Source organism: Ranitomeya variabilis, chromosome 4, assembly GCF_051348905.1.
Source record: "Ranitomeya variabilis isolate aRanVar5 chromosome 4, aRanVar5.hap1, whole genome shotgun sequence".
Lineage (NCBI taxonomy): Eukaryota > Metazoa > Chordata > Amphibia > Anura > Dendrobatidae > Ranitomeya > Ranitomeya variabilis.
The window spans coordinates 101,361,941-101,377,087 of record NC_135235.1 but is presented as its reverse complement, the minus strand read 5'-3'; the positions used below and the strand labels follow the sequence as shown (position 1 = coordinate 101,377,087).

The 15,147-nt window shown below is 40.7% G+C and overlaps 1 protein-coding gene across 1 annotated transcript in view; it reads left to right on the top strand.

Annotated features, from left to right (window-relative positions):
* The window catches only part of LOC143769922 (ATP-dependent translocase ABCB1-like), a 57,628-nt gene extending 46,708 nt beyond the window's left edge, over positions 1 to 10,920 (top strand). The window contains exons 26-29 of the mRNA XM_077258979.1: positions 914 to 1,111; positions 3,463 to 3,669; positions 5,186 to 5,332; positions 6,533 to 10,920. Of these exons, the coding sequence (XP_077115094.1) occupies positions 914 to 1,111; positions 3,463 to 3,669; positions 5,186 to 5,332; positions 6,533 to 6,730 (750 nt within the window). The 3' untranslated portion in view covers positions 6,731 to 10,920. The remainder of the gene's footprint in view (positions 1 to 913; positions 1,112 to 3,462; positions 3,670 to 5,185; positions 5,333 to 6,532) is intronic.
* The last annotated feature ends 4,227 nt before the right edge of the window (positions 10,921 to 15,147 follow it).

Sequence of the window (15,147 nt, the reverse complement as noted above, 5' to 3'; positions counted from 1 at the left end):
TTTTGGTAATGACTAATTTTTCTACCAGTTGAGGGTTAGTTTTAGGATTTTTTTTCATTGTAAATATGGACAATTTATGCCTATGTTACATTATTGGTTATATTTCTCACCTCAATGAGGGTTAAGTTGCAGTTCCTGAGTTTGGCCTTTATACAGTGGCCAGAGCTGTGGTATACCAATTCAGACATCTAATTTTCAAGTCCGAGTGCTATCTTTTTCATGAATAGCACTTGTACCACTGATGGCCATGCGAAAGGCCCCATAGGCTATGTGGAGACAGGTCTAATTTTGATTCACAGGTCAGATCAAAATTGGCTATGCGAGTCAATGTCTGAGTGTTGTCTGATTTTCACAGACTGTCAGAGTGAAGAAGGTGGAGAGGAAAAATGGATGAATCTCTGATCATAATCAGTCTATTTTTATCATACATGGAAAATTCTAACATGTGAATGAGCCCTAATAATGAGGGTGTTGGGTGTCTGATGTTCACAGATTTGATATTGATGACTATCCTGAGGATGGGGAATCAATATCTGTCTCAGACATCATCCTGGCAACATGAATCGGACATTGACTGCATGATTGTAGCCAGGTATGTTTTACTCTAAATCATGCTTACTGAAACGCAGCACAGTTTTTATCACTGGCTGGCTTTTCAGTCTAGCCTGACTGGTCTGAGGCATGTCCTGGTGGCTTCTTTTGGCCCCAATCCCTTTGACAGATTTCTTCTGTGCACACAGAGGGAGAGACCCATCGGTCAACTGGATCAGGGCAGGCAGAATCCGACAATGGACCTGCCCGACTGGTTGTTCAGGCAGCATGAATCTGATGAGTTCCCTTTAAATATATCTATTCTTTCATTTATACAAATTGTTTCCATGTTGTTAACAATATTTATTCTCTTTTGTTGCAGAATGGATTTGAAGGAAACCTTGAATTCCAAGATATCAAATTTGTATATCCAACAAGACCAAAAGTGCAAGTTCTTCAGGGACTTAATATAAAAGTTTCCAAAGGGCAAACGCTCGCCCTTGTTGGCAGCAGTGGGTGTGGAAAAAGTACCTCTGTTCAGTTATTGGAGAGGTTTTATGATCCAGTGACAGGCACAGTGGTAAGATATGTAAAAGTCTCTTAAGTGTCTCGTTATCGTTACTTTTTATTACCGCCAACATATCTAGTGCTCAGATATTGCTTCCTCTGGGACAGCTGCCATTTTAGTATTGCTTTAGGAGCGCCCTGCAGGCATTTTTATTTTAACTGCATGTTATTTTCAGTGTCTGATGTGTTTCTCGCCCACACAATGTTCTGAAGTCAGAAAAAGTCTGAAATATGCTTTTAATAAGTATGTAGCTATATTTTGGCCAAGCAAACCCACTTTATAATTACCCTGTAATTACATTGAGCAAGATACCGAGTCCCACGCCCCCTACACACACACTAGTCCCCTCCACCATTGCAAAAAATCAAGGACTAAATCCACAATTGATTCATTTTCATATGCAAATCCTACTATATATAGTTTGTATTCAGTATTGTATTTAGCAGGCTCCTTTCTAATAGGATTCAATTTGTGTCCTAAAATCTAAATTGTGGATCTTCTAGTCATAATCTCTGCATACCTGAATGAGTCGAGAGCTCAGGTGTAAATGGCAGCCACGCTGCATAGATGCTAAATCTGCAAACCTTTACATTCTGATTACAAGGTACCATAAGCTTGTCCCATAAACGACACTATTTAACATGCTGATGCCTAATTTACTGATAGGTGGTTAATGTGCAAATCCCTAATTACAGTGATAGGAAAAATGCAATTTCGACATGTTTTTTTTTTTATTACTGCTTGAACAGTCTCATCACACTTTAAAATGGGCTCTGAAAATTTACAAAATTAGTCTAATCTCCCTTTGCTAGTTGTGTGGATTTGCGCATTAATCAGACATTTGTATTTATCAGTAAATTGTAATATGCTCTATAAAATTCTTATTGGCTCATTCAGTTTATATAGTCCCCTTTCTGTATTTATTGCTTTGTTAATCTACTTAGCGTATTTACAATGGTTTATGCTTTTATTACGTTGGCATCAATCTAATGCAGTTGGTAAGAACGAGCCCTGCTCCTGGATACTAGCATACATCATTTAGGTGCTATGCAGGTAATTTCTGCCAGAGAAGATGTGATGTAGTAAAACAATATCCTATAACTCCGTTTTTGTTGCTAGCTGCAGGGGAATGTAGTATTATAAATGAATGGCCAGCTATGTAATGCATGAGCAAGCTCAGTTTACCAAAGCGGGAGCCACGGTTCCATTATGGATTAAGACTTACGGTATATGGTGCCCTCTATTACATTTCGAGAGGTGTTGGAGGTATTTGTGGTTCTGCCATCCCCAGGATTTTATTTGGAATTAGCAAAGTTGAATTGAAGGGATATTAATAAGGGGTTTAAGAGGTAACATTTCTTCTTTTTGGAGAGTGCCAAGTCAATGTACAGAGCTTCATAGACCATGCAGTGCTGCTCTGCATATTTAAATATGGAAATGGCCTATTCAGAGAGGAAGAAGACATTGACTCTAGTTGAATGGATGTAGCAATCTGAAATGTCGGTATAAACCTTTTAAGGAGCCTTATCACATGACTTGGGATAAGAAGCCAAATTAAAAACTCGATTTGCTGACACGTGTTTCTGGACATTTGCCCCTCATCAGTTTAAAGGAGGAGGTCTGAATTGGCTTGGTGAGAAGCCTCTGACGATGTCTAAGGGATAATGTTTGTGGAAAGTGCCTAGTTCGTGTAAGTGTAAGGAGACTTGTAGACCATGCAAGGGTATGTGCACACGTTCCGGATTTGGCTGCAGATCCGAGGCGAATTTGATGCTGCGGATTCGCAGCAGTTTTCCGTCCGTGGTACAGTACTATGTAAAAGTATGGAAAACAAAATCCGCAGTGCACATGCTGTGGAAAAAAAATGCTTAAATCCATGCAAGTGCACAGAAGCCTGACAGGTCTCTTCAAAGCTGTAAGTCTTGACCCAGCGGGAGAGGGCCAGGAAACTTCAGAATGAGTGGCAACAATCTGAAGATGCATTGAGGAGTGGAGGGGCTGGAGAGTGGGGTATAAGAATTTTTATCCTTTACATGCTATGTGTCTTATGCTCTTGGTCCATAAAGACTCTGTATGGATTTTCTCAGGAAATGTGATTGTAAACCAGCAAATTCAAATTTTTCCTAATATGCTCATCTCTAGTGGCCATCCAAAATACAGTTACAGTTCTATCCTTGTCTGAACAGGGATATTAATATTCATACTGCATGGTCTGTACTATATGGCAGTACAAATAACCCTTTGTGAAGTAACATGACAACATCTGCATATTATGTACATTATGTCATAGTAAACTTTACATTTGAACCATGTATAACGACTAGCTTATTATTTTATTACTCATTCCGATCCTCCAATTACAGTTTGCAGATGGAAAAGACACAAAGAAGCTGAATCTGAAATGGTTGAGGTCTCAAATGGGAATTGTATCTCAGGAGCCCATGTTGTTTGACTGCAGCATAGAAGAAAACATTCAGTATGGAGATCTTAACAGACAAGTGACTCATGAAGAAATTGTTGAAGCTGCAAAAGCTGCAAATATTCACACGTTCATAGACAACCTCCCTGATGTAAGTGCATAAGTGCAAAAAAATTGTTGGTCAACCAATGGGATCTTAAAACCAAAAGCTGTAAATATTTCTTGAAGTAACATGAAATGTATAAAATATCTGACGTTGCAAGGTCTAATATCAGATGTTTGACAAGGGAGTGAACAATTCTCAGTGGCGTAACTGGAGTCCAATAGGCCCCAGTGCGAAATTTGGACTTGGGCCCTCACCTGCATGTTGGTCTGATGTATGAACCCCTGTATTGTTCTAGATCCTATAAAGACATACTTGGTCACTTCTTACCCTCCATGTGGTGATGTCCCCGTCCCAGCTCCTTCTTGTAGTAATCTCCTCCATCCTGAGCCACATGCTATAACATTTTCTCCTATGGTCTGCCAGTTCCTGGTATATTGTCCCCCATTTTGGTATAATTCTGGGCCCTACCTTTCTTCTCCATCTCATTAAAAAACAAAACAAAAAAACATGCAATTCTACTCCCCTTCCTTTGCTCTCATGCTGCATGGAGTCCTCTACTATAGCTGGCTCAGAAGCCGGTGGCTGACTTCGGCATGCAAGTATGAGCAGTGCATGACATCATTGGCAAGCAGCCCTCTTCTGCCAGTCTCTGGCCAGCAGCATGTATTGCGTAGAAGGGGATTCTGTGGGTCTCTGCACCGCAATACATTTCATCTAAATATGCAACCGAGGACACACATCCAGGTGGCATTGATGGCTCTCCACCGACCCGCTCGCACCCTCTGCAACCGTAATCTTTATGCCCCTTGCAATATCCATTTTGTTAACTCTTACTCTTAGGCATGTGGCCCGATGCAATTTGCCTTTGCTTATTGCTGTTAAAATGATGTTAATAGTGCTGTTAATATGGCACTTGCACACACTGATTTATTCGTTAGTGCCTTTGTGTTTGGCCATGTGTATTTATATCTGGACACGTGGCTATACATTGCTGTAAATTATTCCCTCTTAAACATTTGTCCCATGACTTTTTTATGCATGCACCACTCCCCAGCCTCTCAGATTCCTGGATGCTGGGATACAGTGCGCTCCTACTTAAATGAGAGCTTGGACCAGCGGTATTGTTCATCGCTGGCCTGAACTGTATGATGCGGTGACAAAGAACAATGGCACTGAAGCTGGCTGGGATCAGGCACTAAGTATGCTCCATTGACCTGGCCAGCTTCAGAGCAGTGATTGCAAAGTGTATTGGAAAGAACACTGCATGTTCAGAAACCTCTGCTGGATGGCAGTGGTGACTGGTGACGGGCAACATGCCATAAACAATAAGATTTTTCTTTTACATAAAATACATAAATACTCAGTTTTTTGTAGCGTAAATTGCAAAGTGGCAGTTTATTAAATTGATGAGTTACAGAAATGAAAAAAAAAAAATCCATTCTTTAATACAAGGCTACTGTAGAGCCGCAGCACGGTGCCTACAGTGCAAACTATATAAATCGAAGATCGTAATCTAAATTGTAAACGTAATAATTGTGTCATTAATATCACATTCTCTTAGAAATATATGACGCGGGTGGGCGATAAAGGAGCTCAGCTTTCCGGAGGACAAAAACAGAGAATTGCCATTGCTCGGGCATTAATTAGAAAACCTAAAGTTTTACTACTGGATGAAGCAACATCTGCGCTTGACACAGAAAGTGAAAAGGTAAATTTCTGCTCTCTGCTTACTTGTCACAATTACCTGACTGACGTAAACATAAATTGTTCTAATTTGGTTATGTATAATGGATTGATGGCAGCACTTTATATCCAGCATCAATATTTTGTGCCTTGTCACTTGCTGATGACATTTGTTCATTGGCGTACTCATAATGCATTCAAATGAAATTTCCAAAGACTGAGATTAATTTATGATAAAACAAATAGAGCTCACTTGATATTTTGGCTAACCTGCATGGCTATACGCTTCCTACAAACACTATGACTTCCATACATAAGAGGGCTTTATGTATTGCATGATCCGGCGTACAATGAAACCAAAGGCCACTTGTGATGGAATCTAAGGTTCTGTATTTTTTTTTAATGACCATACTAGTGCTGCACACTGTACTATTCAAACGTCAACATTTCCCTCTTTTTAAAATTTCTAGTGATAAATACATTTCTTTCTCTTTATTACATGAAGCTATTAGAGTTGAGCAAAAAGTTGCAGAACACTGGTCCATGGCAATGTTAGTAGGAGGTTTTCAGTGATCAGGTCCGTTGGCCAGTGACTACCACCATTGACAACCCTGATGCCTCTTCTGTTTAGTAAACCCTGCAACATCATGCATGCGACATGCTTGCAACATAATGCTTGGCATGCTGCATTTAGTAGAAGGTTCTTGGTGCTTTGGTCTGATGCTTTCGACCAGGGTCCTGTAACATTTTTGGCTAAAGCCTATAAACTACCCTTTGCGTTACACACTTGAGTAATTGATATTTAAATGTTTCAAAATAATGAACAAAATAATGAATTGAACCACAAAGCTAAAATACAATAAAAAGATTGACAACACTCTTGGTTTTGGCTTCAAAATACTGATGTGTGTGTATTATTGACTAGTGAAAGTGGCCATTACCAGTATTCTGCATGATCTGATTAGATAATTGTTGGATGATTCCAGCTCTGAGGAGATCTGATAAAATTTGACAATTTTGTTCAGCTTAATAAGAACCCAACCAGACAACCAGTAGGACATTTCAGACCATCAGGTTTGACTTATGCCTTCTACAGCCATGACACGTCATCTATATAGATCAGATGTTTGATCAGTTGTCTAGTTGGATCTCCTAGGCTAATTTTTATGTTATTTTGGCAAAACAGCAGTTAGAAAAAAATCTAATCTTCTTTTAATTTTTGCAGATTGTCCAGAAAGCTTTGGATGATGCCAGACAAGGAAGGACATGTGTAGTGATTGCTCACAGGCTCACCACAGTACAAAATGCTGATATTATAGCGGTAATTCAGAACGGACGGGTGATTGAACAAGGAACTCATCCACAGCTGTTGGCCAAACAAGGCGCCTATCATGCTCTAGTAAATTCTCAAGTCACTAACTAGTGGAATTATTTATAAAAAAATGTTTTCTACATTTGGTTGTTAAATGAAGAAACCCTGCTCAAAGCTGGTCTGTTGCTGCAGAGCAAGAAATTACTGCCTGAAGATTAGCTACTCTTGGCAGTGTGGCCGGACTTTTCCATCACATGAAGACTAGTTTGGTCTAGAAACTACTTTACTGTGTGTATGGATATATATTGACTGTTTATTTTATATGGCCATACAGTGTATGTCATACTGATGAGTATCAGTCCTCCAATGGGGAATATTTTAACTTTTTGGTAATATACTCTGTTACCGTACAATGCACATTAACCCCTTCCCGACCTGTGACACAGCGTATGCGTCATGAAAGTCGGTGCCAATCTGACCTGTGACGCATATGCTGTGTCACAGAATGATCGCGTCCCTGCAGATCGGGTGAAAGGGTTAACTCCCACTTCACCCGATCTGCAGAGACAGAGGGAGTGGTACTTCAGCCCAGGGGGGGTGGCTTCACCCCCCCGTGGCTACGATCGCTCTGATTGGCTGTTGAAAGTGAAACTGCCAATCAGAGCGATTTTAATAACAAAATCAGGCGGCATATTAGATACATACGGAGGGGGGGAGAGACTGCAGGCACTAAATAGTGCAAGAAAACCCCCCACCGGAAGAAGAAACCAACTCCATAACAGTCAATAATAAAAGGAGAAAAATAGGAGCATACAGATATTTTTAATTAGAAAAGGCTTTATTAGTAGGTGTGTAATTAACACGCTTAGTAGCAAAATACAAAAAAACACACAAAGCACACATAAGTATATAATTTATACAAGGATGTTTTTAAAAGAGAAGTGGATACACCCCCGGTGTGCACATGCCAGTAAGCTTATTTATGCATGACTATGCTACATACAGGCAGCTGCTGCGAACACCTATATCGCTATAGCGGTAAAACACATGCCATGTGGCATAAAATTGAGAGGCTGAAAAGGCAGCGCTTACCCGTGAGAGACACCAGGCAGGGTACACCGGTTAGGGTCCACAGAGCACGACCATCAAATCAGAGCGATTTGTAATATTTCACCTATGAAAATGGTGAAATATTACAATCCAGCCATGGCCGATGCTGCAATAGCATCTGCCATGGCTGGAGACCCCGATCTGGGGGTCTCCAAACGCGACACGGCGCCACTATTGATTCCAGCCAATCTTGCGTTGAAAAAGTAAAATGGTGCTCTCTCCCTTCCGAGCCCCGACGTGTGCCCAAACAGTGGTTTACCCCCACATATGGGGTACCAGCGTACTCAGGAGAAACTGATCAACAACTTTTGGGGTCCAATTTCTCCTGTAACCCTTGGGAAAATAAAAAATTGCGGGCTAAAAAAATCATTTTTGAGGGAAGAAAAATGATTTTTTATTTTCACGGCTCTGCGTTATAAACTTCTGTGAAGCACTTAGGGGTTCTAAGTGCTCACCACACATCTAGATTAGTTCCCTTGGGGGTTTAGTTTCCAAAATGGGGTCACTTGTGTGGGGTTTCTACTGTTTAGGCACATCAGGGGCTCTGCAAACGCAACGTGACGCCCGCAGAGCATTCCATCAAAGTCTGCATTTCAAAACATCACTACTTCACTTCCAAGCCCCGGCATGTGCCCAAACAGTGGTTTACCCCCACATATGGGGTATCAGCATACTCAGGAGAAACTGGACAACAACTTTTGGGGTCAAATTTCCCCTGTTACCCTTGGGAAAATAAAAAATTCAGGGCTAAAAATCATTTTTGAGGAAAGAAAAATAATTTATTTTCACGGCTCTGCGTTATAAACTTCTGTGAAGCACTTGTTGGTTTAAAGTGCTCACTATGCATCTAGATAAGTTCCTTGGGGGGTCTAGTTTCCAAAATGGGGTCACTTGTGGGGGAGCTCCAATGTTTAGGCACACGGGGGCTCTCCAAACGCGACATGGTGTCCGCTAACGATTGAAGCAAATTTTCCATTCAAAAAGTCAAATGGCGCGCCTTCCCTTCCGAGCCTTGCCATGCGCCCAAACAGTGGTTTACCCCCACATATGAGGTATCGGCGTACTCAGGAGAAATTGCCCAACAAATTTTAGGATCCATTTTATCCTGTCGCCCATGTGAAAATTAAAAAATTGAGGCTAAAAGAATTTTTTTGTGAAAAAAAAGTACTTTTTCATTTTTACGGATCAATTTGTGAAGCACCTGAGGGTTTAAAGTGCTCACTATGCATCTAGATAAGTTCCTTGGGGGGTCTAGTTTCCAAAATGGGGTCACTTGTGGGGGAGCTCCAATGTTTAGGCACACGGGGGCTCTCCAAACGCGACATGGTGTCCGCTAAAGATTGGAGCCAATTTTTCATTCAAAAAGTCAAATGGCGCTCCTTCCCTTCCGAGTTCTGCCGTGCATCCAAACAGTGGTTTACCCCCACATATGAGGTATCAGCGTACTCAGGACAAATTGGACAACAACTTTTGTGGTCCAGTTTCTCCTTTTACCCTTCAAAAAAATTGTTGCTAAAAGATCATTTTTGTGACTAAAAAGTTAAATGTTCATTTTTTCCTTCCATGTTGCTTCTGCTGCTGTGAAACACCTGAAGGGTTAATAAACTTCCTGAATGTGGTTTTGAGCACCTTGAGGGGTGCAGTTTTTAGAATGGTGTCACTTTTGGGTATTTTCAGCCATATAGAACCCTCAAATTGACTTCAAATGTGAGGTGGTCCCTAAAAAAAATGGTTTTGTAAATTTTGTTGTAAAAATGAGAAATCACTGGTCAAATTTTAACCCTTATAACTTCCTAGCAAAAAAAAATGTTGTTTCCAAAATTGTGCTGATGTAAAGTAGACATGTGGGAAATGTTATTTATTAACTACTTTGTGTCACATAACTCTCTGGTTTAACAGAATAAAAATTCAAAATGTGAAAATTGCAAAATTTTCAAAATTTTCGCCAAATTTCCATTTTTTTCACAAATAAACGCAGAAATTATCGACCTAAATTTACCACTACCATGAAGCCCAATATGTCACGAAAAAACAATCTCAGAATCGCTAGGATCCGTTGAAGCGTTCCTGAGTTATTACCTCATAAAGGGACACTGGTCAGAATTGCAAAAAACGGCAAGGTCATTAAGGCCAAAATAGGCTGGGTCATGAAGGGGTTAACACCATCAATTTTTTTACATTTTTGAAGTTACCAAACCAAAAGGCATAGCCATTTGTAATATGGTATTTCTGTTATATTTAATGTATTTATAGCAAAGTGATACCTTTATACACAAAATGAGTGGAAATGTGCACTTTACTTTTTTTTGTATAAAATGTTAAATACATCATTTGGTTTCCAGCTACAAAATCAATCATTTCAAAGCCAAATCTAAGTGACTTACAATTGATTTCACAGTTTTTCTAATGCCATAGTGATTACAGAACCGTTTTAAGAATCAACGCTATTCTCCAGATAGCTATACACAGTGGGGTATCCATTTAAACTGAGGCCTCATATACACTCACATGTATTATACATCTGAATGTAGGAGTATATGTTGTATGGGTCTATAAGCCGTCCGTGGTCTATGATCCCTTATTTTACCTTGCGTACCTTCAATTTCATACACATGCTCACAAGGTTTTTTTTCCATACAGTCCTGTAGAATTTATGAGAAGGCTCCTTCTGGTCGTGGACAGTGTGCCCTGTATGGCAAGTTCTTACACTTCCATTTTATGGCCCTGTAAACAAAGACCTGAGCATGGACCCTTGACAAAAAAAAATAAAATTGCGTTGTGTAACAAAGTAGTTATTTGCCTTATTTGCTTCCAATACTTTTCCGTTCTGAATGGAGAATGAGACGCACAAACATCTTCCAATTTTCAGTGCTATCTATGTCTTCACATCAGCATGTGAAAAAAGCGGTGATGTAGTACAGAAGATGGAGATAAACTTCCATTAGACATAGACCTAAGCATTCAGGTGTCTGACATGCCAAAGCATATAGCGCCTTTTATCGTCTTAGACAATAATCTAAAACTTGTGGTCATTGTAATGTATTCTGCAATATAATTGTTTGTCGTATCTTGTTTATTTTATTTTTAATGTTACAGTTAAGTTTGAGGATTGTAAATGTTGCTGAAATATTACCTTTTGTAAATGCCTTTAAATAGTAAACATATTTTTAATAAATAAAGGTTTTCTCACATTGGTGCCTTTTTGTTCAAATAGATCTGATCCTGAAAATAATTTCACATTTTCAATTTGTTTGCAAAAAGTTTAAAAGGGTGTCAAATGGCAACACCACCACTTTACATATACCCAGTAGCCATAATAGTAATACATATTATTCGCAGAGGCGTAGCTAGGGTTTTGGCTTCAGGGGGGCGAAACTTCTGAGTGGGCCCCTAAGCAGGTAACCTTGATTACAACTCGGTGACGGAAGCTAATAGTGGATGTACGAGAACCTCAGTAAATGACAGCACTGTTGCTGAAAATAAGCTCTGTACAAAGACCAACATGGATATTACCCCCATATGGTCCATGGTAAATATCAGTCCTGCAGAACATATAAGAGATTACAGCACAGTTATGGATGATGACTTACCGATGACATTCTTTCTCATGGAATCGTTCACTTTTCCCGTCTTTTCCGTCTGGCCCAGACCGACATGACAACTTCTCCAGCTATGACTCGGCTGCAGTGATTACAACAAAGACACATTTCACATCTCCTATTTCCAGCCCCATCACCATCTATTCCCAACAGCACAAACTCCTTATCCTGCTGATACCACAATACTGAGCCACTGCTGCCATATGTGTTCCTATTACTGCACCTGCTCTATAGAAAATTGTGCATCAAGGTGGTAAAACACACCTCTAGAATATTCTAAAGTCATAAGCAAGTGCCCTAGAAAATAGTGCCCACATTATGCCCCCTAGAAACCTAGAAAGTTATAATGCCCTGTGTGCCCCTTTTACAGTAACCATAACCAGAGTTCCCCTATAACAATAAATGCCCAATTTATATTTCATAATGTTCTAAGTCTCCCACCATACAGCTCCTCTATACACAGTATAACGCCCCCTCACTGTATAGTATCACCCACACAGTATACTGACCTCTTGGAGCCATTAAACAGTTTGAGGGCTACTAACACTGTGTGATGGCCCCCTCACTGTAATCTCTACACTGTATGATGCCCCCTAGATAGCCTCCATATAGAATAATGCACTCTACATAGGCCTCCATACAGTATAATGAACTCCTCATAGGCCTCTACAGTATAATGCATTCCCCATAGGAAGACTCTGTATTGCATAATGCACTCCCTATAGGCAGAATCTACAGTATAATGAAGTCCTCCATAGGCAGACTCTATATTGCATAATGCACTCTCCATAAGGAGAGTCTACAGTATACTGCACTCCTCATAGGCAGACTCTATATTGTATTATACATTCCCCATAGGCAGACTCTATATTGTACAAAAGAAAAAAGAAACTACTAGAATTTTTTACTCACTCAAATTATGTATTAAAAATCAATAAATCTTTTTATTTAAACACCAAACAGGAACAATACACAAAAAAAGAAAAATATAAAAACAAAAGGGGCAGGTCAATATATATATGATTTTTTTGTACAACAAGTCTCAATATTTTGTATAATTCCACAGCACTGGTCACTTAGAAAATTTAATAAATAACTGGAAGGGGAGGGGACAAACATATAACCCTTTACCAATAATTTGCATAAGTAGCATATGTCTTTTACAAGACTACTACACCATTATATTTTCAGAAACCACATAATGCTATGTTGCCAGTAGTTACAAAGTAATGGCATAATAACTCTAAGAGCCTCCTCCACCTTTAAATTTCAAAAGAAACGCAATACATACTAACCAGTGCTCATGTTTAGTATAATGATCCTGCCACCTCACACTCCAATGTACGTTTCACTCGTTGCTTCATCAGGGAGACTCTATATTGTACACTGCTCAAAAAAATAAAGGGAACACTTAAATTCCACATCCTAGATATCACTGAATGAAATATTCCAGTGGTAAATCTTTATTCATTACATAGTGGAATGTGTTGAGAACAATAAAACCTAAAAATTATCAATGTAAATTACAACTAATATCCCACAGAGGTCTGGAGTTGGAATGATGCTCAAAATCAAAGTGGAAAATGAAGTTACAGGCTGATCCAACTTCAGTGAAAATGCCTCAAGACAAGGAAATGATGCTCAGTGGTGTGTGTGGCCTCCACGTGCCTGTATGACCTCCCTGCAAAGCCTGGGCATGCTCCTGATGAGGCGGCGGATAGTCTACTGATAGATCTCCTCCCAGACCTGGATTAAAGCATCCGACAACTCCTGGACAGTCTGTGGTGCAACATGACGATGGTGGATAGTGCGAGACATGATGTCCCAGATGTGTTCAATCAGATTCAGGTCTGGGGAACGGGCGGGCCAGTCCATAGCTTCAATGCCTTCATCTTGCAAGAACTGCTGACACTCTCCAGCCACATGAGGTCTGGCATTGTCCTGCATTAGGAGGAACCCAGGGCCAACTGCAACAGCATATGGTCTCACAAGGGGTCTGAGGATCTCATCTCGGCACCTAATGGGAGTCAGGCTACCTCTGGTGAGCATATGGAGGGTTGTGCAGCCCTCCAAAGAAATGCCACCCCACACCATTACTGACCAATTGCCAAACCGGTCATGCTGAAGGATGTTACAGGCAGCAGATCACTCTCTACGGTGTCTCCAGACTCTGTCATGTCTGTCACATCTGCTCAGTGTGAACCTGCTTTTATCTGTGAAGAGCACAGGGTGCCAGTGGCGAATTTGCCAATCCTGGTGTTCTGTGGCAAATGCCAAGCTTCCTGCGAGGTGTTGGGCTGTGAGCACAAACCCCCATCTGTGGACGTCGGGCACTCAGACCATCCTCATGGAGTCGGTTTCTAACCATTTGTGCAGGCACATGCACATTTGTGTTCTGCTGGAGGTCATTTTGCAGGGTTCTGGCAGTGCTCCTCCTGTTCCTTCTTGCACAAAAGCTGAGCAGGCGGTCCTGCTGCTGAGTTGTTGCCCTCCTACGGCCCCCTTCATGTCTCCTGGTGGTACTGGCTTGTCTCCTGGTAGCTCCTCCAGCCTCTGGACACTATGCTGACAGACAAAGCAAACCTTCTTGCCACAACTTGCATTGATGTGCCATCCTGGATGAGCTGCGCTACCTGAGCCACTTGTGTGGGTTGTAGAGTCCGTCTCATGCTACCACGAGTGTGAAAGCACAACCAACATTCAAAAGTGACCGATACATCAGCCAGAAAGCATTGGTACTGAGATGTGGTCTGTGGTCCCCACCTGCAGAACTACTCCTTTATTGAGTGTGTCTTGATAATTGCCAATAATTTCCATCTGTTGTCTATTCCATTTGCACAACAGCATGTGAAATTGATTGTCAAACAGTGTTGCCTCCTAACTGGACAGTTTGATTTCACAGATGTTTTATTTACTTGGAGTTATATTCTGTTGTTTGTGTTCCATTTATTTTTTTGAGCAGTGTATATTGCACCCCCCATACTCAGACTCTATAGTATACTGAACTCCCCATAGGCAGGCTCTATAGTATAATGCACCCCCATATGCATACTCTATAGTATAATGCACCCCTTCATGGGCAGACTCTATAGTATAATGCACCCCCATAGGCAGACTCTATAATATAGTGCAGGCACCCCCATAGAAATAATAAATACAATATTCACCTCTCTTCCTCCTCGTTCATCTGCTGCTCAGAACACCAGCACATCTCCAGACAGCGGGTGCCTAGTAGTGATGTCATTGCAACCCCTGTAAGTGTCTGCATCAGTGATATCAGATATTGAGAGGAGGAATGATGGGAGAGGGAGTGTAATGCTCCCTCTCTCATCAATCCAGTCAGCTGTATTGGCATCTAGCCAACACAGTTGCACTTGCGATGACGGCAGTGGCAGGGGAGATTGATTCTCCCTGCTCTGCCGCAGAATGTAACTATCGGCGTGCTGTGCACGCTGATACAGTTACAGTAATGTAGCTACAGGTAGGCCCCCTCAGTTTGTGGGGCCTGATGCGACTGCCCCCTCTTCCACCCTGGTAGCTACACTATTGATAAAGATGTGTACAAGATTGTTATTACCCTTCTGATAAAATAAGTAAAGCCCACAATGGTCAACTTTCAAAGCCGACAAGTAATAAAAATCGGACATTGCATTGGAATTTTTATTCAACATAAAAATTACAAAACAAACAAAAAAACCTAAAATGGCCTGGGTAAAAAATGATGGTACATAACTTAATATTTTTTTGTTCAACCCTTTGAGATACCTAATGAAACTAATGATTTCTATAACTCTTAATGAGGCTTTTCTTCACCTGTGC